Source organism: Thunnus maccoyii, chromosome 2, assembly GCF_910596095.1.
Source record: "Thunnus maccoyii chromosome 2, fThuMac1.1, whole genome shotgun sequence".
Lineage (NCBI taxonomy): Eukaryota > Metazoa > Chordata > Actinopteri > Scombriformes > Scombridae > Thunnus > Thunnus maccoyii.
In genome coordinates this window covers 25,541,439-25,562,561 of record NC_056534.1, presented here as the reverse complement: position 1 = coordinate 25,562,561, position 21,123 = coordinate 25,541,439, and the positions used below count along the sequence as shown (strand labels likewise).

The 21,123-nt window shown below is 38.8% G+C and overlaps 3 protein-coding genes across 3 annotated transcripts; all 3 read left to right on the top strand.

Moving 5' to 3' along the window:
* Positions 1–2,429: 2,429 nt before the first annotated feature.
* sp6 (Sp6 transcription factor) lies at positions 2,430–9,088 on the top strand. The gene is made up of 2 exons (XM_042391697.1): positions 2,430–2,634; positions 7,363–9,088. The coding sequence occupies exon 2, from the start codon at positions 7,485–7,487 to the stop codon at positions 8,403–8,405; it is 921 nt and encodes a 306-aa protein (XP_042247631.1). The 5' UTR covers positions 2,430–2,634; positions 7,363–7,484; the 3' UTR covers positions 8,406–9,088.
* Positions 9,089–11,482: 2,394 nt separating this feature from the next.
* cwc25 (CWC25 spliceosome associated protein homolog) lies at positions 11,483–16,108 on the top strand. Its single transcript, XM_042387845.1, has 9 exons — positions 11,483–11,655; positions 12,560–12,732; positions 12,834–13,070; positions 13,162–13,231; positions 13,439–13,587; positions 14,128–14,200; positions 14,330–14,535; positions 15,243–15,410; positions 15,589–16,108. Exons 1-9 carry the CDS (start codon positions 11,638–11,640, stop codon positions 15,698–15,700), a joined length of 1,206 nt encoding a protein of 401 aa, XP_042243779.1. The 5' UTR covers positions 11,483–11,637; the 3' UTR covers positions 15,701–16,108.
* A 1,088-nt stretch (positions 16,109–17,196) lies between these two features.
* Positions 17,197–20,107, top strand: psmb3 (proteasome 20S subunit beta 3). Its single transcript, XM_042433132.1, has 6 exons — positions 17,197–17,318; positions 18,774–18,958; positions 19,066–19,173; positions 19,306–19,483; positions 19,757–19,851; positions 19,935–20,107. Exons 1-6 carry the CDS (start codon positions 17,316–17,318, stop codon positions 19,981–19,983), a joined length of 618 nt encoding a protein of 205 aa, XP_042289066.1. The 5' UTR covers positions 17,197–17,315; the 3' UTR covers positions 19,984–20,107.
* The last annotated feature ends 1,016 nt before the right edge of the window (positions 20,108–21,123 follow it).

The following is a 21,123-nucleotide window of genomic DNA, read 5'->3' as shown; positions in this document are numbered from 1 at the left end:
TGTGTGATGCACATTCAAAGCCACTGCAATCTATTAAACTCTGCCCTATTACAAGACTCACATTTGGCACCTACTTTAAGACTTTTGTAGCAATTAAGTTGACATATTAAATACTGTATTTAACTTGAATTTTTGTTTCTTCTGAAATGAGTTACACATACTTTGCCTAAAGGGTCCATATTGTTTGATAAGCAGACCTGTTGCAAACAGAAGTGGCTGGTTTCTGCCAAGTAAGATTTCCAGATTTGTGTATTGTGACTGTGTTTTGGCCCGAGCCAAACCACCTCTCAGGAGTGTCCACAATCAAAGGATTTCCAGGTCTCAACTATCTGATTCACAGGCTGCAGTCACTACACTGTCCAGGTTGCAGCACAAGTGCTGTACACACGTACGTAAAAGTCTACAGACACATAAGAGATTGCGTACATCACTGTAACTGACACAATGTGACATAAGAATTCATGATGAATTTGTCTTATTTATATTAGGTATTAAAGTTTGTAGTTTTGAAAGAAAAGTGTGTAGAAATGAAGTTTTAATTGTATCAATAATTTCATAGGCTAAATATATTTTTTCTTATAACTAGGAACAAGGAAGAACATATCTTGTTATATGACAATATTTTGTAATTTGTCTTCCTCAGTGGATGGAGTGCAGTGAAAGCTCTGAAAAAAGCTGGTAACATTTAAACATTTAATATTTTTGTCATGCTGAAAAGTTGAAATATCTAATATTTGTTTTAACTTGCTAAATCTTTCAGCTATTTATGTAGATGTACCTGCATCCTGATGAAGTAAAAGACTGTTCTTTACACACTGACAGAGCAAGACGTCAAAGAGTCAGTTTTCCTGCTGATACAGAACAAAGCAGGGATTCCTCAACTCTACATCCCAGGGTGATTTTGCTCACAGACACCACTATGAAAGATTTTGTTCTGTGGATCTTTTTGTTGTTATACTGTTGTATTGTTCATATTAGACTTTATACAAAAATGTAGTTGTTGTTAGGCTTAGACATAAAGAATCATGCATCTGTGCACCGTAGTTGGAGTGATGGGAGGAATGAATGAAACTTTAATTTATAATGTAGTTTTGCCTTTTTATAAACATACAACAAAATTGGAACGTCTTTTTGTGGGGGGGATCCTGTGCAGGTTCCTAGGCCCCACTTTGGGAACCACTGGGGTTTTAGTCACCAGTGACGGAGGAAGTATTCAGATTCTGTACTTTGTTAAAAGCAGCAATATTACACTGTAAACATATTCAAGTTCTACATTGAAACTGTTACTTCAATAAAAGTGCATAAATATTATCAGCAAAATGTATCAAAAGTAAAACTACTGAATGCAGAAGTATGAGCTCTGTAGTGTAGTGTTACATATTAGCCTATTAGATAATTATCAATGCATTCATGTGTATAGCTGATTTTTAGTTAGTTTAATCAATAATTGTGTGTCATATTCTATAATCTCATCATATGTTTTGTGTTAAAAATGTTGGTAAACTAACCAGCAGTGGTGGAAAGTAACTAAGTTCTTTTACTCAACCACTGTCCTTACGTACAATTTTGAGGTACTTGTACTTTATTTGAGTATTTTCATTTGATGCTACTTTATACTTCTATTCCACTACATTTATTTGGTGGTTTCCAACCTTTTTGGCTTTTGACATCTTACAAAAAGCAGTGTGTAGTCGGGGTCACATTTCAGATGTCTATGAGTTGTTAACAGCTCCACCAAATAGTGATTTTTCCCTCTTAACTTCTCACATGGTTTCATTTCAATAAATGTTCAAATGATCCAATATTTCACCAAGAATCAAAGATTAGAGAAAAAGTCCAAAAGCTGAAAACAGATTTGTGTATCAGAACTTTGTTTTTTCTTCTTTCCTCTCCCATTGATCATCTCACGACCCCTCAGATTTATCTGGTGACTCTTTGGAGGGGCCCGACCCCTAGGTTGGCGGGATGTGCCGCATCAATGCTGCACGTTGATGCAGCAGAATTAACCATCTTATCTAATGATGTCATATAGTAAAATATCAGTCAGAGGGACAAAAGGAGTACTTTTACTTTAATACTTTAAGTACATTTTGCTGCTAATACTTATTCACTTTTACTTAAGTAGGGACTTTTATAATAGAGTATTTTTACATTGCTGTATTGGTACTTTTACTTAAGTACAGGTAAAAGTAGTAGAAATCTAAGTGGTATGAAACAGGCTACTCAGATAAAGCACCTTAAAGTTGTACTTAACTACAGTATTTGAGTAAATGTACAAGTTACAGTCCACCACCGTTGGTAGCTCTGTCAAACCGTACCGCTGATCCTCTCTTCCTCACCTCCAGCCGAGGAGGGCGCATCTTCAAAGGGAGAGACAGCAGACCAGCAGAGGGCGGAGCCTGGAGGCACTCAAGACGCACAGCCTATCATAAAGTTTGTCACTACTGAGAATGCAGCCTACCTGTGCGCCAAAACATCGATATTGCAGATGAAGAAAATCAGATGAAATATGATGAGGATATTATTTTTCTCTGCGCATTTTTCGACGAAGGGAAGCTGAGCTGAGCCAAAGTTTCTCCAACAGAGGTGCCTTCATTCCAAAAAGAAAATAACAACAGCAACAAGGACGAACAGGTAACTCAGGAATTTGACTTTACTTTCACTGCGATCTATTGTAATCGTGTCTGTTTATGTCTATGTCTGTGTCTATGTCTGTGTCTGCGTTAGTCACGGCTCAGTGGTTACCACTGTTGTGTCACAGTGAGAAGGTCCTGGGTTCGAGCCCCGGCCGTCCCTGCTCTTTTCTGCGTGGAGTTTGTATGTTCTCCCTGTGTTAGTACTGGTTTTCCACCTGGTGCTTCGGTTTCCACCAATCATCTAATACATGTATTATAAGGTTAACCTGACCCCTTGGTCAGTGCCCCTGACCACTGGCAAAAACAATTGGACTTCGAGTCCCCGGGCACTGCACTACAGCTGCCCACTGCTCCCAGTGTGTAGGATGGGTCAAATGCAAAGGTTAAATGTATGCGATTACTGAGAAAAGACGATAATTAAATCTCAATCTTAATTAAAGATGAACTGATCTTCATTGACACTGTCTGGAATTACTATAATAATCATATAGGTATGAAACTGTTGGCACGTCCTGGCTGCAAGTCATCTACAGGGAACTTAAAGTTCTCTTATCCTGTTTGAAAAAAATAATTGAAAAGTAATTTCATATGACTTTTCAATCATTGCAAAAGAAAAAAAACACTTTAAAACACTTTAAGTTTAAGTCTTAATAAACAGAACATTTAGTACATAATAAGCACTAAAACTCCTTTCACTTGAAGACAGATGTTAAAAATTCACAACTGTCACCCCAAAAAGGCAACAAAAGCGGCAATTAAACCCAAATGTATTATAATTTATCTTTTAAATAAAGTTTTAATTCTTGTCCTGTATTTTTGGGGGATGTAGTTTGAAGCAGGCTGAGACTGTTCAATAGCAGCCACCTGGGTAAAACATGAATATGTGTCGAATATGACAATGTGAAGTCAATATTTTCAGGTATAATAACATCAGCTGAATTTAACTGACAGTTTTCTGCAGCAACAAATTCAACAGGCTGACCTGCTGGTGAGGAAGCTCAGTTTCGTGGTAATGTATTTTACTTTATTTTACAAAATAATTATAGATTAATTGTATTACATTAATTCTTTAAATAATGTTCCCCTTGATGCAATTAACAAATGAGAGGGGGATCACACCAGAATAATTATTATGATGATTATTATGTTGCTGTTAATTTAATATTAACAGCAACAATGAGATATTAGGTCTATACTGTATCAATTATTGTACATGTTTCAATATAGAAAAACAAGAAGTCATTATAAAAAGTTATTTGTTAATTTTTCATGAATCTGATTGGTTTATTTAAAGTTGACTGCTATAAAGAATAAAGAAATAGTTTCCTAAAATGCTACAGTACATTCAAGTTGAAGAGAGATTCAAAATTAAGAAGTAAATTTAATTACTTGTGAAGTGCAAAAAACTGATAAAATCCAATAACTCGTTTTGTGTTTTCATGTCATTCCACACTGTTTGATAGCACGAGGTCAACAGATTTTACTAATTATGTTTGTAAAGGAAGGTTTCTATTACAAAAAGCTATCTGTGATGATTGATCAATATTTTAAATGCAAGTCTTTATAAGATATATGTGTATTGACAATTTTGTAGTAAATTAAATCGATGATATCCACACCAGCAGAACAGGTAGCACATTTTGAAACACTCTGTATATGGTTGGTATTTAATCTCTGAGTTCATTAAAACATAAAAACTTAAAAACTGAAACAGCATGAACAAGCATGAAAAATGGTGTTCAAGGAAAATACTCGTGTGACTGTGAGCATTAGGAGAAATAAAACTGCAGCCCGCTTCAGAGATTTGCGTGCATTTTACTGAAAAGTCAGGCGTGTCGAACTTGGCATAAAATACACCCGCACATAAAATACTGTGGTAGACAACCGCAGCTTTGAAAACTATGTAAATCAAATATGAAATAGATTTCTGGTCACAGCATCAGTCCACTCAGACTGGTTAAGAAGCACAAAAAATGCTCTTAAAAGACTCTTTCATGACAACTGCTCTTTATATTTTGGCAGCAGTGATTGAATTTTATGCTGTCGTGTCTGAATCAGTGTCACACAGACACTCTTAAATCACTGAGGATGTAAAGCTGTCATCCATATCTAAACTACTGTATCTCTACACTTAATCATACAGTTATAGCACAGAGGAACCGATTAGTAGAGATTAGCCCTCTATCTCAGCTCTGTATGTCACTAACTTAATCCTTATCTCAGGTGTGCAAATTACATTTTAGGTTAAATCCAATCAGTATTTTGTTAAATTCAACTATAAAGTTCATTGAATTATTTCTTATTAGTGCACCTACTAGATTTTTTTTTACAGGTTTGGAGTCAGATTTGGGTCTTCACACCAGTTCTTTGTGTTTGTTTTAGCATGTTTAAAGTTTTGGTGGTTATGGCAGAACAAAATGTTTTGGTTTTGATAGAGAAGTGTTTGACCCTCATCGTGGCACACTCTTCTTACAAGTGACCTGACCCTTGCTGAAGTGGTGTGTTCAACTCCACCCATCTCGTACTCCAAGCAGGTTAAAACAAACTACTTGTAAATGCCATTTGACCCAAAAACTGATCTGTTTGGAGTGTTCACAGACGGCTGGCGTTAACGTTTGAACCGTATTTTTCTACAACTGGGAAGAGATGGAGTGACGAGATGGAGATTGTGGACTTATGATTAAACTTGACCTGTAAATTATTCTGTAGAATTAACTTTAAAATGCATTGACTATTTAATACAGTGTTAATTAAACCTTTAAAAGTCCAAATGACAAACATTAAGTGATAAATAAAATGTGGCCCAGGGAATGAAAAAGGGTAAAAACCTTTTCAAATGCAAGAAAACTGCACAAATATCATCAAAAATGTTTTCTTTTTTAAAAATCACCTTCTTTCTCATTGCTCCCTCTCTGTGCCTCTTCCCGATGGCAGACTTGTAAACCAGGGGCTGTGTTAGGTCTTGGTCGGGCAGGTTTTATGACCAGAGCTCTGTCATTGCTCTGTACCATCCTCCTCCTCCCAGGCTGCCGTCCCCCATCCCCTGGGGCCCCCCATGCCAGCTGTTTCCCTTAGGAGCTCAGAACGCTCCCAGCACTTTGGCGAATGGAGGAGGATGCTCCTGTCTTGGTTTGTTTACGGTTATGTCAGTAAGAGCGGAGTTGGGGGGACCATTCCGCTGTGTGTCTAAGTCGCATTCCCAAAAAATTACAGAGCACTAGCTCTGGCTCCAGGCTGACATGAAATAAATCAGCTTGACCTTTAGCACCAGACCTTTCATTAGGGAATTCCAAACTAATTGCTTTACGATTTCATTGCAAGTAGAAAGCATCTCTGAGTGGGTTTGACTGAACCCTTGAGAAGGAAGCGTAATCCCCTTGGTTTGGCTGTATTGACTCAACAAATTGAGATCTACAGAGGGGATCCTTCACTGTCAGTCTGAGTGACACCACCTGCGTGCTGAACCATGTGCACACTGCCTACATCTAATGCATCTAGACATTGGACAGGACATTTGTCCTCCACTGGAGCTTGACCTCTTGTTTCTGGGCGACCTTGTTCAGTTTTCTATGTCAGTTAAGATATCACACCAAGTGATCTCAAGACCAAGATACCAACCTCTAAAGCTTCAGACTACTTTACTGTTTCCTGCTGTAAAGATAATTGTAGATGTTCAAGGATGGGGGTGTGGTGGAAGTCAACAAGATTGTTTGGGGCTAGGACATGTTTGGAGCCAGGCACAAGTCGTGCAGGCTGGTGCTTCTTGTCATAAATTTCCACAGACTTGTCGAACTTTAACAAGCTTTGTGTAACCTTTGGAAATCAGAGCCGCTCCTTCTGTGTGGGACGGCTGACTGACGCTGTTGAGGTCCGCAGGACTGTACATACCTGGAGCATGTTGGGGACAGGATGCTGTCTCAGAGCGTGTGCCCGTGATTATATACATAAAGTAATTGTTCTCGTGTTATTGTTGGACTCTCATTCTCAGGCTTCTGAATGCCATCAGTCTGCAACTGTTGATGCTTTCTGCCGCCAGTGTGTAAGAGGCGGGGCGTTTTACGGGGCTCCTTTTGTAACTTGCCTGAAGGGCTGTTGTTGTAAATCATGTGTGATTCATAAAAAACAGGTTCTCCTGTCTGCCAGGTTTCATCTCCACAAACCTCAGAGACGTACAAATAGACTTTGGCCTGCAGCCATACCTCCCTGGAACTTCTTCCTTTACCAAACTGCTCTCCTGTCAACACTCCTCTTCGCTCTCGTCCCTCCCCCCATCTCACCAGCATTTATCTCCCCCCGCTGCTGCCTCAGCCTCTGCACAGGGCCGATGATGTTGTTTTCTTTGCGCTTGTCTTTGACTGTCCTCCATGGGAAGTACCTGGCAGCGGATGCATGTGGCAGGTTTCTGCCTGGACACGTCTGTCTCCCCCTCTCTTCTGGCTCCACGGCCACGCAGCGTGAGAACTGCAGTATCCATGGTGATGAAGGAGGTGTGCTGGGGGTTGGTTATTTAAATGTTGTAGACAGGAGGATTTAGGCCTGAATGTCTGCATATTTGAAGTTCAGAAACGTCAGATCAGCAGAGGCTGAGTGATTCAAAGCCTTTCAGACTGTAAAAAATGACCTCAAGACTTGAAAGTCATTGTACGCGATTCTGAGAAGTCATTGAGAAAATGCAACTAAGTTGATACCAGATTGGAAATATAACAATTTTTTTTTTCCCCCTCAGGTTTTTTCAATGCACCACCTTCCCACCATGTGTTAATCTTCTCTGCGTTACCAAAAAGAGAGTGAACAACACTTTGAGCTGCTGACCTCATCAACAGTCCTGCACCTGCAACAGCTGCTCACATGGCCCACCCTTACGAGCCCTGGCTACGGACAGCACCACCTAGTGGCAGCTCAGAAGACATGAACATCCCCTCTTGGTGGGACCTCCACAGGGACGTCCAATCAGGGAGCTGGATAGACCTCCAGACAGGGCAAGGTGTCGGCTTGCCTTCAGTGAGTCCAGGGAGCTCCATGGGGTTGCAGCCCTCTTTAGGACCCTACGGTTCTGACCCGCAGCTGTGCTCCCTGCCTCCAGCTCAGCACGCTCCAGCTTCGCACTCATCTCACCTCTTCCCCCAGGATGGCTTCAAGATGGAGCCACTGGCTCCTGAAATGCTGCAGCAAGAACCGTACTCCCTGGAGGAACCACAGGAGAGTGCTGTCTCAGCCCGCCCAAAGCCCCAGCGGCGCTCCTCTTCCAGAGGTGCCGGCCAGGCAGTGTGCCGCTGCCCTAACTGCGTCCATGCTGAACAGCTGGGCACTGACGACAGCAGGAGGAAACACATGCACAACTGCCACATCCCTGGCTGTGGCAAAGCCTACGCCAAGACCTCCCATCTGAAGGCTCACCTACGCTGGCACAGCGGGGACCGGCCGTTTGTCTGCAACTGGCTCTTCTGTGGCAAGAGATTCACTCGCTCTGATGAACTGCAGCGCCACCTACAGACGCACACTGGCGCCAAGAAGTTTAGCTGCGCATTATGTCCTAGAGTGTTTATGCGCAATGACCACCTGGCCAAGCACATGCGCACACATGAGTCCCCACCAGGACACGGGGAGGAGAGGGTAAATGGAGACGGGAGGATGGATAAGGGCTTTGATTCACCAACACCTCCTCAGTCATCCTCAAACGTGTCTGCGTCTGACGCCACAGAGCCACCGCTGAAGCTGAAATGTGAGACAGACCCCTCAGTCTCCAGTGTAACAGGGCAGTCCGGCTAATTTCATCACTTTCAGAAGAATTTTTTGCAGTTTACCATCTGTTGCTCTTTCTGAGGTGTCATAGTTTTACAATAGAGTAGAGAATAGAAGGTTAAAATTGAAATAAAAGGTTTGGACAAATGTTCACTGATGAGAGCTGGATGGAACAGAAAGTGTTCTTCTGTGGTTCTATGAATTTATCAACTGGGCTCAGTGATCATCTAAATGTCATAGCACACAGAAAAAGGTTTTACTCTTTGTTTAATAAAAGGGAATGGTGGCTTAGGACGCAACTGAGCTGAAGCTACAGCTTGTTGCTGGACTTCCACTGCTGCTAGAGCAGATCAAGAGACTGGGATGAGTTTAACTGAAGGTGGCTTGTTAACTTGTTTACAATGAAATTAATCCAATGTGTTACTGGAAGAGTTGGGGAAATGTTTGCAATATGGAGAAATTTTCTTTTTGTTTCAGACTATCACCATATGTGTGTAGCCTACTGTGCAAGTTGTGACAAGACACTGGAATATAATATTACATTTTCTAATTTTAAAAGGTCAGTAGCCATTCAGGTGAGTGACAGTTCATGCCACAAAACTGGGTGTGTGTATGTTGGTATGTAATGAAAGTACAAGAGACGGTAATGCTGTACCATGGCAACGTGCTGTGTTTCTCCACAATGAGAGCTGGAGTGATGTTGATGTGATGCTGACAAAAATATAATATAATATAATATAATATAATATAATATAATATAATATAATATAATATAATATAATATAATATAATATAATATAATATAACTACAGTTATTACATTATTACAGTGGCTAGTATATACCAAAAGTGGTAGTAACACTTAAACCAAAACAGCAAACAGCAGTTTTGATGGTAACACTTTATTGATGAGAATGATTATACATTCAGATAATGTGAACACTGGTTCAGATGGAACACAATGATGCAAAAAAACCCAAACACTAGTGCTACAGTAATGTGAAAAAAATACAACTACTTACATGTTGAAGTATCACATCAGCCAGACAGTGCAGCCTTCACTCCTGTCAGGTAAGAACAGGAAGATGAAGCTGGACATAGAGAGAAAATTCTGCCTGGTCAAATGAATCTTGGTTTCTGTTGGGACATGCTGATGCCAGCAACCATATCTGACATAAACACGACTCCACAGATCAACCGTGTCAACACTACAGGCTGCTGGCGCTGAGTGAAACTTCTAGCAGGATAACGTATCTTCATTACATCATGATGCAGGGAAGGTAATTTAATCCAGTGGCCCATGCAGTCCCAAGAGTTAAAGCTAATCAATATTCTATGTGTAATGTGAAAGGGGTCGCTTGTAGTGACAAACAGAGAATTATCATCTGACTGTGCAGGTCTCCTCAGCTCTACAGAGAGTTTTAGCAACTTAAAGCCCACAAGCTTCTGTTTTGGTTCTGTCTCACCGCTCCCTTGTTTCCAGCAACTGGCAACTGTTTTCAGCAAAAAAGGCTGCTACCTGCCCAGGACCAACAGACAAAGTTAGCGACTGGCTGGTGAACATAGTGGAGCATTTAGCAGCTAACATGCTGAGTGTGTTTGCTAAAGAGTTTGCCATAAGAACTTTACATGGTGATAACATGACAATGTTGTGTTTACAGCCTGTTTCACTGCCCCCAAGTGGCCCAAAAGCATCAATTAATACTATATAGGCCCAACAGAGCTACTTTGTGATGAGGCGGATGTTTGTATCTTTAATGTGCAACAGAAATCTTAAAGGAACTGACCTTAAATTCATGCCTCACAAGGTTCATTCTAGGTGTACCGGAAAAGGTGGCTTTGCAAAGATCTTCCAAAATATCATTATCTGGATTGGTACAAAACCATATGCATGTCAGATCAAGCTAACGTTTCAATCAACAACAAAGAATGTGTGAAGGGCTTATCTCTCAACACATTTTATTAACAGCTGTTGGTGTATCCGAAGCTGCAGTTTTCCATGTTCCCAACTGACAAATAATTCAACTCATAAACAATCTTGTTGAAACATGACGCCATTTGACTGATTAGCATGAAAAGAAAAAAATATATACTGTGTTGGCAGTCCACTCAAAATGCAAATGAACAAACTTTGCTCATTTTAGACATGCACAACATTATTTAGGTTACTTGTTTTGGATAGTTAACTTTCATAATCAATATTGTATGATCAATAGTTCTGTAGCAAGCTGTATGAGGATATTTAGGATGTATGTAAACCATCACAGACATTAGGCTGAGATTTCTACATATTAGGGAGCTTACATTCTTGGAGTCTCACAATTGCTGTATTTATGTATAGAAGATAAGAAATGGAAAACAATGCTTAAACATTAGTCAATGATTGTGTATTGACTATTATTATTGTATGGCTGTTATTAGATATTATTAAATAGGCTTATGATGTTTTCTTTTATGTTGGTCAGTAGAACAAGATGGACAGCCTCTTTCATTGATTGCTGATAGTATATGTTTTAGTTGTGGAGACTGTAATAAAATAAGTTCTAAAACTTTTGATAAGTTAAATATCATGGTGTAATAACTTGTATTTAATCTATTATTTGTCCTTTATTAAATAAAAAAACTATATTCTGTGTCCATGTCAAACCTTATTTATTGAAGACAAGATTTCTTGCAGTTTCATTTGCACTCACCAATTACAAAGACAAGACAAAATTAATAATAATAATATTGGGTTATTCTTATATGTAGTCATTATTATTATTATTATTATTATTATTATTATTATTATTATTATTATTATTATTATTACTATTATTATTATTATTATTACTCTCAGTATTAGAAGTAGTAGTAGTGGATGTTCTGCGAGCCAGTAAATATGTAATCAATTTGAATCAAATTAACAGCCAAACAGCCAAAACACACACATTGTCATATCGCACAATATTTATTAAAATCGATTACAACCGATTGCAAATTATGTTGACTCAAATCATTGACTAGTTATTCACGACGGCAGACGCGTGATGTCGAAGTTTACGAGCGGCGCTTGAATGCACCACGAGCTGGAACCGGAAAGTCAATCATACAAAACAGGATATAATTAAACGCATCACACACAAGCCTCAGTGGCTCGTCTACCTCTCTCCTCTAGCTCTCTAGCTAGCGTTAGACTTTCGTTGTCCTACTTTTTTATAGTTAAGATACTGATTTGTTCATTTCCATTTTTGTTGGACTAAAACGACGAATTTTTCAAGATGGGGGGCGGTGACCTGGTAAGTATGAGAGATGTACCAATCTCCGCAGAGAATATGGGAGTTTAAAGCTGTTTGTTTATTTGTGTTGGTACAGCTGCTACGTTACATGAGTTAAGACGTATTCAGACTTGTTACGAACCACCGATCAGTCCTTCAATATTCACTTTGACTTTGGTCACTTCTTTTTCTCCTATTTTAATAGCTACGAGTAGCAGCTACTTAACAGTTAGCTTCACTTGCTAGACGTTAGCGGTTATGTGAAAGTCAGTTATAATGGTCGAGGTTTATTTTAGCATAAAGTGCTTTATAAAGACTAATTTCTGTGGCAAATATATCTGCAATCCTTAGGATTCCTAGTCCATCGCTATTATTATTAGATTTTATCATTAGAACATCTTTATTGACAGACAATGAAACATAAAAGTGAGGTTTATAGTGATGTTAAGCAACTCAATCTGCTAATGGTGGCTATCGATATACATCCATTCTGCCTACTTGAATAGTTTTGATTGACAGTTATATTGGATATGGTATGATAATTATGTTGTATATAATTTGTCTAAAAAGCAAAGATCTCTATGTGCTGAGAGATTACACATTGACGCTTCAGTATTAATGATATAATGATCTCATACATAGAATAATAATATGAGTTATTGCAGAATGAATAATTTTACTTTAATACTTTGAGTACATTTTGCTGCTAATACTTATGAACATTTACTTAAGTAGGATTTTTCATGCAAGACTTGTAATGGAGTATTTTTACATTGCTGTATAGGTACTTTTATTTAAGTAAAGTATCTGAATACTTCTTCCAACACTGAAATCCATTCAAGTCAAAGTGATTTGTGCATTAAATGTACTACCTGATAATTGCTACTGATGTAGAAACTAAATGTTTTTCATTGTCTTTCGCCAGAACTTGAAAAAGAGCTGGCATCCCCAGACGATGAAAAACATCGAGCGTGTTTGGAAAGCTGAGCAGAAATATGAAGCTGAACGCAAGAAGATTGAGGAGCTCCAGAAAGAGCTGAAAGAGGAACGAGCCCGAGAAGAAATGACGAGATATGCTGAGGACAGCGGTGCCATCAAGTTAGTTCTTTCTGATATGATCAAGAAACATTTTGTGTTGCTCGAGACAAACAATCAGTATTTCAGTCGTGTTATAAAATGCATCATTTGTCCAATGACAGAAAGAAGGATGATCGTCTAGACTGGATGTACCAGGGCCCTGCTGGTCAGGTGTCCAGAGATGAGTATCTGCTGGGACGTCCCATTGACAAGCAGATCACCGACCAATACGAGGAGCCTGAGAGCGGTCCATCAGCAGAGACTGGCCTCCTGCCCGGATCTATCTTCAACCCCGCCACCCCTGCCTCGAACCTGGACATGGCCGCCAAGATCAGGGAAGACCCCCTGTTTGAAATCAGGTTAGTAAATCCTCTCCTTCTTGTGATTTGAACTGACATTATGTTTAATGGTTACGAGTAATTGAAACAATATTTTGTTTGTGTCCTGAAGGAAACGTGAGGAAGAAAAGAAGAGAGAAGTCTTGACTAATCCAGTGAAGATGAAGAAAATCAAAGAAATGGTAAAATTACTCTTACCTTGATAAATGTCATTTGTGATACGTGTAGTTTGACATCCATTTAAGATGTTTTTTAAGATTTTGGTCATGTTTTGATAGTTTTCACTATATTTATTAACACCTGTCAGCTGCAGTCACGCAGCTACGGTAGTTTACAGCTACGCTAGTATTTTTTTATTTATTGTTAAACATTGGTTGGTTTTCTAACAGCTGCGCCAGAATCTTGACAAGAAAGACAAGAAAAAGAAGAGGAAGAAGGAAAAGAAGGAGAAGAAAGACAAAGAGAGAAGAAAGGAGAAGAAGCACAAGAGAAGGAGCTCAAGTTCAAGCTCAGAGGAGGAAGATGAGAAAAAACACAGGTATATAAGGAGCTTGTTTAATAATTGCAGTGTATATATATAAGTGATTTTATGTCTTACTATTTTGTTTAAACTTTTAAATGACTTACATGCTGGCATTTGGTACAAATTATTTTTTGACGTCACCCTTGAGGATTAGCGTGGAATCCAACCCTGGTTATCACTGTGCAGACAGCAGGAGGAAACTGAGCTGCAATTGCTTTAATTTTCTAATTATTGGCTTTGATTTGACTGACACTGTCCCTTGGAATTACCGTAACTCATGATACTGCTGTGCAGAATGCATGCATTAACAGCTCTCATGACATATCCAAGAAATATGAACTTTTATCAGTTATATGCTAGTAGTAGTATGTACTTGCCTTTTCTGTTTGAAACAAAAGCCGTCAGATTGTTTTAAGCTCTTGTCAATGCGAAAATACATGTTTTCTATAATGAAATTCACGCTTTATTAGCACCGTGGTGGCATGCAGAGGAAATTTCATCCATGTTCAGTTTGTAAACATTAATTCATTCATTTTGGTCTGTTATTTCTTTCAGGTCACATTCACGAGATGAATCTTCAGCAGACGCCAAATCTCATTCCCATCACCTTCCAGGCTACGGCCTACAGGTCAGTAATCAGTGTTTCATAATATCTCTGATATTATGATGATATTTATTTTACGTTATGATCTGTTCTCAATTTAGTTATTGATCTCTCACTGGACCAGAGCACTAACAGTTAAGTCTTCCCTCTCAGCTTCCTGCTGGCAGGCATCACCAGTCCTCAGCTCCTACCAATCACTCAGGGCGCCATGAGAGGAGCCGCTCCCGATCTCCTCACAGGAACAACAGGGAAAGCCACTCCTCCTCCTCTTCCTCGTACAGAAGCGACCGCAAGGTCCAGCCCAGAGCTCCCAGCCCAAAGAGAGAGCATCATTACAGACAGAGGAACCACGTGTCCAAGTAAGAGTTCACAGTGTACACACTGCACTTGTAAATGGATATTTAAGTATGCTAATTATCTGAACTTTTAGTACTATGTTAGATTGAGCTGAAACAATCACTTGGTCAATGGTCAGAAATCTAATCTGCAATTATTTTTATAATGAATAAAATGATTAATAGTTTTGAAGCAATTAGGCCAAAACATTCTCTGCTTATCTTGCTTTTTTATCATTGTAAATTAAATATCTTTTGATTTTTGACTGTTAGTTGGATAAAACAAGTTATTTTAAGTTCTCACCTTGGACTTTGGGAAATTATAATCTGCATTTTGCACTAATTTCTGGCATTTTACAGATCGATCAATAGAGAAAATAATCTGTACATTGATTGATAACGCAAATTTCCATTTTTGTAGCTATATTCGCAAGTATTGAGAATTTTATCACCAACTAGTTGGATTCCTGTACAATTTGTGTCTCCAAATGTTGTGGAAGTTCTGTTAGAGAATCATAGATTGATGAAGTTGTTCATATAATATATAATATCCTTCAAGAACACAACATACAGTAAATTTAATTACTCTATTTGTCAGAATTTTATTTGGTTTACGGTTAAGATAGTCAGAAAATGCAGTTTGAATAGTAATCTGTAGCAATTCAGAGGATTGTCTTCATCACCACCAACACTTAATCAATTCCAGTAATTTTCCCACATATTTTCCGTAGGAAGCTCTCTGCAGAGGAGCTGGAGCGAAAGAGGCGGGAAATGATGGACCAGGCCAAGCAGAGGGAGGAGGACAGAGAGAATAATGTGAAGAGATACAAGAGGCAAGACGAGCAGGAGAAGCAGCGGGAACAAAATGCCAAGCGGGACCGCCATGCTGGCTTTATCCAGTAAGTTTCTGAGCAACATGGACACTCAGTGAGAGGATGATGTGAGGTTTCTGGACACGTCCTCTGTTCCTTTTTTTAAAGCACAAATAATGTCTTTCTGATATCTGTTCTGTCTCATCATTCCTGCTATTAAATGCTTTATTTTGGCTCCAGTAACACTCACCTTCTACTCCTGCAGCAACATGAAGCTGGAGAGTGCTGCCAGCTCTTCCTTAGAGGACAGAGTGAAGAGGAATATCCACTCTATCCAGAGGACGCCGGCCTCCTTGGACAACTTCATGAAGAGATGAAGACACAACACATTTGTCAAAGAGAGTCTATGAACTGATTTTTTTAAAAAAAACCTTGACAAGACTATACCATCCACCCATAAATGTGTCTCTTAATGTATGAGGCTGCAGGATGGATGGTGTGGTGGGAGTCTGTCATGAGTTCAAACATGGAACCACATAGCAAAGCAGATTCCACAGTGATATTTCAGATAAATGCAAAAGGTCTATCATGGTTGATCTGTTCTAGCTACTTTCTAGAAAGCCAGTATCCCTTTAAGGTTCATGCAATCTGAACTCTGTAAGCTCTATTTTTTTGTTTTTCCAGTATAACAGGACCTGCTTTTATCTCAAGTCTTTTTGTAATATATGTTTGTTACTTATTGTACTCCTGTGAGTTGAAACTGGAATAAAAGAATATTTCCAGAACTCCCTTATTTGTTTTTCTCTGTAAACAAACATATGTTATCACTGGGAAACTCTGCCATTCAGATAAAACATACCAATCATAAACTTGGCCAAATATTGACAAAAACCTGGAACTGTTCCAGGTTATATTTATAAATTTCTTCTGTTGTTGCTTGTGCCAAACCTGACAGAGCTCACCTAACATTCTGAGCAGAAGAGCTGTTTTTTTTTTAATTTAAATTATTCTGTCCTTATTTTAACAGTGCTACAAAAGAATGCACATATACATACATGAATCATAATTATGTCAAACATTATTGACTGAAAAGGTGTAGGCTGAAGCTTTAGCTTAATATGCTTAACCTTTTTACCTCATATGTAAAACAAACAATAGTCCTAAAATACCAAATCAAATATTTAATTCACCATTATCTGCATACCTCAGTGTTACATTTCTTTACTGTTATTTTGAACATTTTTTTAATTCACAAAGTGTACTACACATTTTAATTCCCTATCAGACTGTATAGTGAGAATTTAATTCACTGTGTTATAAAAATCCTCAGAAGTTGGATTTAAACAAGTCAAAACTCATCCAATGGTGTGGTGTAAAAGAATTTAGGCAATTTATTCTTCAGTTGACAAGTCATAAATAGCTCAGAATTGTGTGTTTATTGTTAAATTGTTTATCAGGCTTACTGTTGAACAAATATGAATAGGTGGTTGCAATATCAGCTACTTGTATTAATTGAATAGTTTTGTTAAGTTTTGAAGCTGTTGGTGAAACAATGAAAGTTATTTTAAATTTTTGTCATTCATTAATATTCGTTTGGCAGAAAACAACTGAGACATGAAACGATGAAATCTTTGGTTGCATACCTACCCCAGGGAGAGTCACCCATAGACATGAACCTGAAAGTTACAACACAGTTTTTAACATTTTAAAGAAAACTCAGTTTTAATTTCACTTTAACACGCCTCGAACAAACTATGCCTGCACCGGTCGCCGGTGTCTCACATCTTCCAATGACAGCAGCGCGTTGTACAGAGAAGTTTTTATCCAGCCAATCAACTTTGAGCTGGGCGGTGACGTGAAGGGATCACGCTCGGTTGGTTTCTGTGTTTCTTCTAAATCGTGTAGTCACTGCGGGAGGCTAGCAGCCGCTGAAACAGCTAAGTGGAGTTTGCAAAGTTATAGCTACTAGGAATACACCGCAACAGCTTCACTATGGTAAGAGCACCACATAGTAGCTCATGTTGTCATTTTCAACTGGGGTTTTTAAAATTAGTTTAGAAAGCTAACCGTTACAAGAGTTTTGCTAAGCTAATGTTGATAGCTCATTAGCATGCTCACCAAAGTTAGCTAACATTTTCTGTAACTTATCATTTGATCAGTTATCATAATGTCCTCTGATAACTTTATGTCCTCAATAATGTGGCAGCTAACGATAAAGAGGAATATAATAGTAGCAGTCTGTTGTCGGTAGGTAGTTTATGTCATTATTAGCTCATATTAGCTTACCTAGCCGCACATGAGCTAACGTTACATAGCGTTATGTTCAACTCACTAGAATGACATTTTACTACAGCTGATTTAAACTTCAACTGTCCTGATTAGCTAACGGTGACTGTAAACAGCAAACAACGTTTGATCACATCAGATACTGTCAGCTTGTTTAACTGAAGCTTAAACTTTATGTAGGACGTCGTAAAGCTTCTTTCAGCATCAAATTAACAAGCAGCTGCATCTGTGCAGTGAAAGAATTTATGGATATTTTCACTCATTATAATTCAGACATTAGTCAACTCTAAATTAATTTCCTAATTAATCTTTTTTTTTCATTCACTTTTGTTTCCTCTTTTAAAGTTATATCTTTGTAGTGCATATTACTCCTCCATGTTTTACAGATGTGAGTGATATCACAAAAAACAAATTTGCCTTGGGGGCTTTACAATCTATACAGCATACAACATCCTCTATCCTTAGACCCTCGATCGGATAATGAAAAACTACCTTTAGAAAAAACCCTTTTAAGGGGGGAAAATGTTAGAAACCTCAGGAAGAGCAACAGAGGAAGGATCCCTCTCCCAGGACTGATGGGCATGTAACAGATGTTGTGTGTACAGAATAGACCAAGAAACACAAATTACAGAAATACAGCATGGACAAACAGGATGACAAAATTTTAATGAATTGATAATACAATGCATTTATTAGTCACATACTTGTAGGGATTTTAAATTCATGTGTGATAAATACATATCAGGCATCATATCATTTTTGTGTGGAACAAGTGTATTATATATTTATATATATATATTACACACGTTGCTGTTGTTGAGCCTTTTAATTCATGCATTATTATTCCTTTTCATGTTGTCGGGCTGCAATTGTCATTTTCATTATCGATTAATCTGATCATTCTTTTCTCTATAAATGAATCAATAAGTTTAATCTATAAGTCAGAAGTTTGAAAATAGTTAAAAAGTTGACATTTTGCTTGTTTTCTCATTCAGTTTACTATCACAAGAGATTAAGAAAACATTTGAGAATCTGCAGTCAGAAAAATTTCACTTTAAACAATTTGTAATGATTTTATCATTGAAATTCTTGCCAGTGAATTTTCTGTCAAATGATGAATCAATGACCTGAGTACCTTTTTATCTCCTCTCCTTCTCCATCTAGTCTATTATGTCCTATAATGGAGGGGCCGTCATGGCCATGCGGGGGAAGAACTGTGTGGCGATAGCCGCAGACCGGAGATTTGGCATTCAGGCTCAGATGGTCACAACAGATTTCCAGAAGATCTTCCCCATGGGCGAGAGGCTGTACATTGGGCTGGCTGGACTGGCCACTGATGTTCAGACAGTGTGAGTGTGTCCGGCCTCATGTCTAATGTATCAGGACTGATGAATGATGGGTAGCTTCTCTCTGATAACACTGATGGTAACACTGACTGTCTTTGTTTTGTGTGTAGATCCCAGAGGCTTAAATTCAGACTGAACCTGTATGAGCTGAAGGAGGGACGCCAGATCAAGCCCAAGACCTTCATGAGCATGGTGTCTAACCTGCTGTATGAAAGGAGGTGAGTGCAGGTCATTTAAAGATGTCCACTTTGTTCAGAACACCCAAGGCACGTTTTAGTCTGAAGCTGCATACAGACCACACACACTGTAATGTGTGATTATTGATTGATTATGTGTGATTTTCTCATTAGGTTCGGGCCATACTACATCGAGCCTGTGATTGCTGGACTAGATCCCAAAACCCTCGAGCCATTCATCTGCTCCCTGGATTTGATTGGCTGCCCCATGGTGACGGAGGACTTTGTTGTTAGCGGTACCTGCTCGGAGCAGATGTATGGCATGTGTGAATCTTTGTGGGAACCAGACATGGTAAGAAGAGTGTGAAGTTTGAAGTTGCTCTTACACCTGTAGGTTGGTTGCTGGAGGTTAACTTACAGTCGGTATATTTACATCTAAATGAGTATCTCTCTAATTCTGCAAATATAACATGTTGGCAGTGTTCAAAAAACTGTTTGGTAGGAAATTACAAGGTTGCAAAGGTTTGTTTACACAGCCAAAAACTCACAGTTTTAATGACTTGACATACTTTGTTTACACAAATTCATGACTGTTTACCTGAGAACTGTGTGTGTGAACGTGCAGGAACCAGAGGACCTGTTTGAGACCATTTCCCAGGCAATGCTGAATGCAGTTGATAGGGATGCAGTGTCTGGTATGGGCGTTGTCGTACATGTCATGTAAGTAAAGCGACGGCAAGTTGAGTGTATATACAGGTTGTGGTTAGTAGTAGTGACTAACAGCTGTTTCTTTTCTGTGGCAGTGAGAAGGACAAGATCACCACACGAACCCTGAAGGCCAGGATGGACTAGAGCTCCGGCTTCTTCCCACTCTTCACCAACAGATGTTTTTTGTATAAAAATAATCAACAACACTTGTACTGTCTTTTTTTTCTTATTGATATTGTTCAATAAATGAACATAGGTTTAAACAGTCTTGCCTGATGTTATTGTGTGTTATTGAAGAATTTGCTTGACATCGCCACAACTTTTCAGATTTGCTTGGGAATGTGAACCTGATACACAGGCGTTAAAACTCTCTGCATTAATGAAAGAGGGTGACACCAGCAGCATTGGCTAATGAAAATGCTTTAACTTTCTATATACAGAAAATGGCATAAGGAATAGTGAGATTACTGAAACTGTCAATTCATTTTTCCAGCATAGTTTGCATTAAACTTCAAGTATCTTTAGACTATGACAATGCAGAGAGACATTCCCTAACACTTCTCTTCAAAACTACACATGCTATCATCTGTGACATTCTGCCAGAGACAAAGGGCCCATATCAGTCCTAATCATGAAGCATCAGACTTTAACATCACCTGTGTACATGACAGGAGAAAAGTTTGTTTTTGGAGTGTTTTGCCACAGCGTCAGTCGTCAATCACCCTGTTGCCTCCAAACAGTGGAAGCATCTTAAACTACATACAATACCTACTGACAGATGACTTCTCAGCCTGTGAAAAGAGTTGTCTGTCTTTGTTTAGACTACAAATTTATTAAAAATTTAGAAAACCTGCATTACAAACTGGAGATGGAGTTTAAGACGGTGAAGGGAGGTTCTAACAAAAATCACCAACCACTTTGTGGGAAGTGTTGTCCTTTAGAGTTTGAGCCACACTAGGGACAAAATGTCAGGATCTCAGTGTCTGCAGCTTCAACTCTGACTATTCTTTTTAAAATTAAACTCTCATATACGTCCCCAAACTCTAGAAGCACAAGACTAGATCGCTTCAGCACCCCTTTAATGTAACCTGCCTCAATAACCTGATAGTTCTGCTTTGGTCCACCTGCTGGATGGAGTATTTTCTGAAGTTTTTTCACACCACTGTTTCCAAGGTCAAGAATGAGCTTTCACACTCGGTTTACGGTGTTGTCAATTGTTCCTCTAGTCTGATCAAAAATAAAATCCTGCAGCATTCAAACACACCACAAAACCAAGCAAAATAA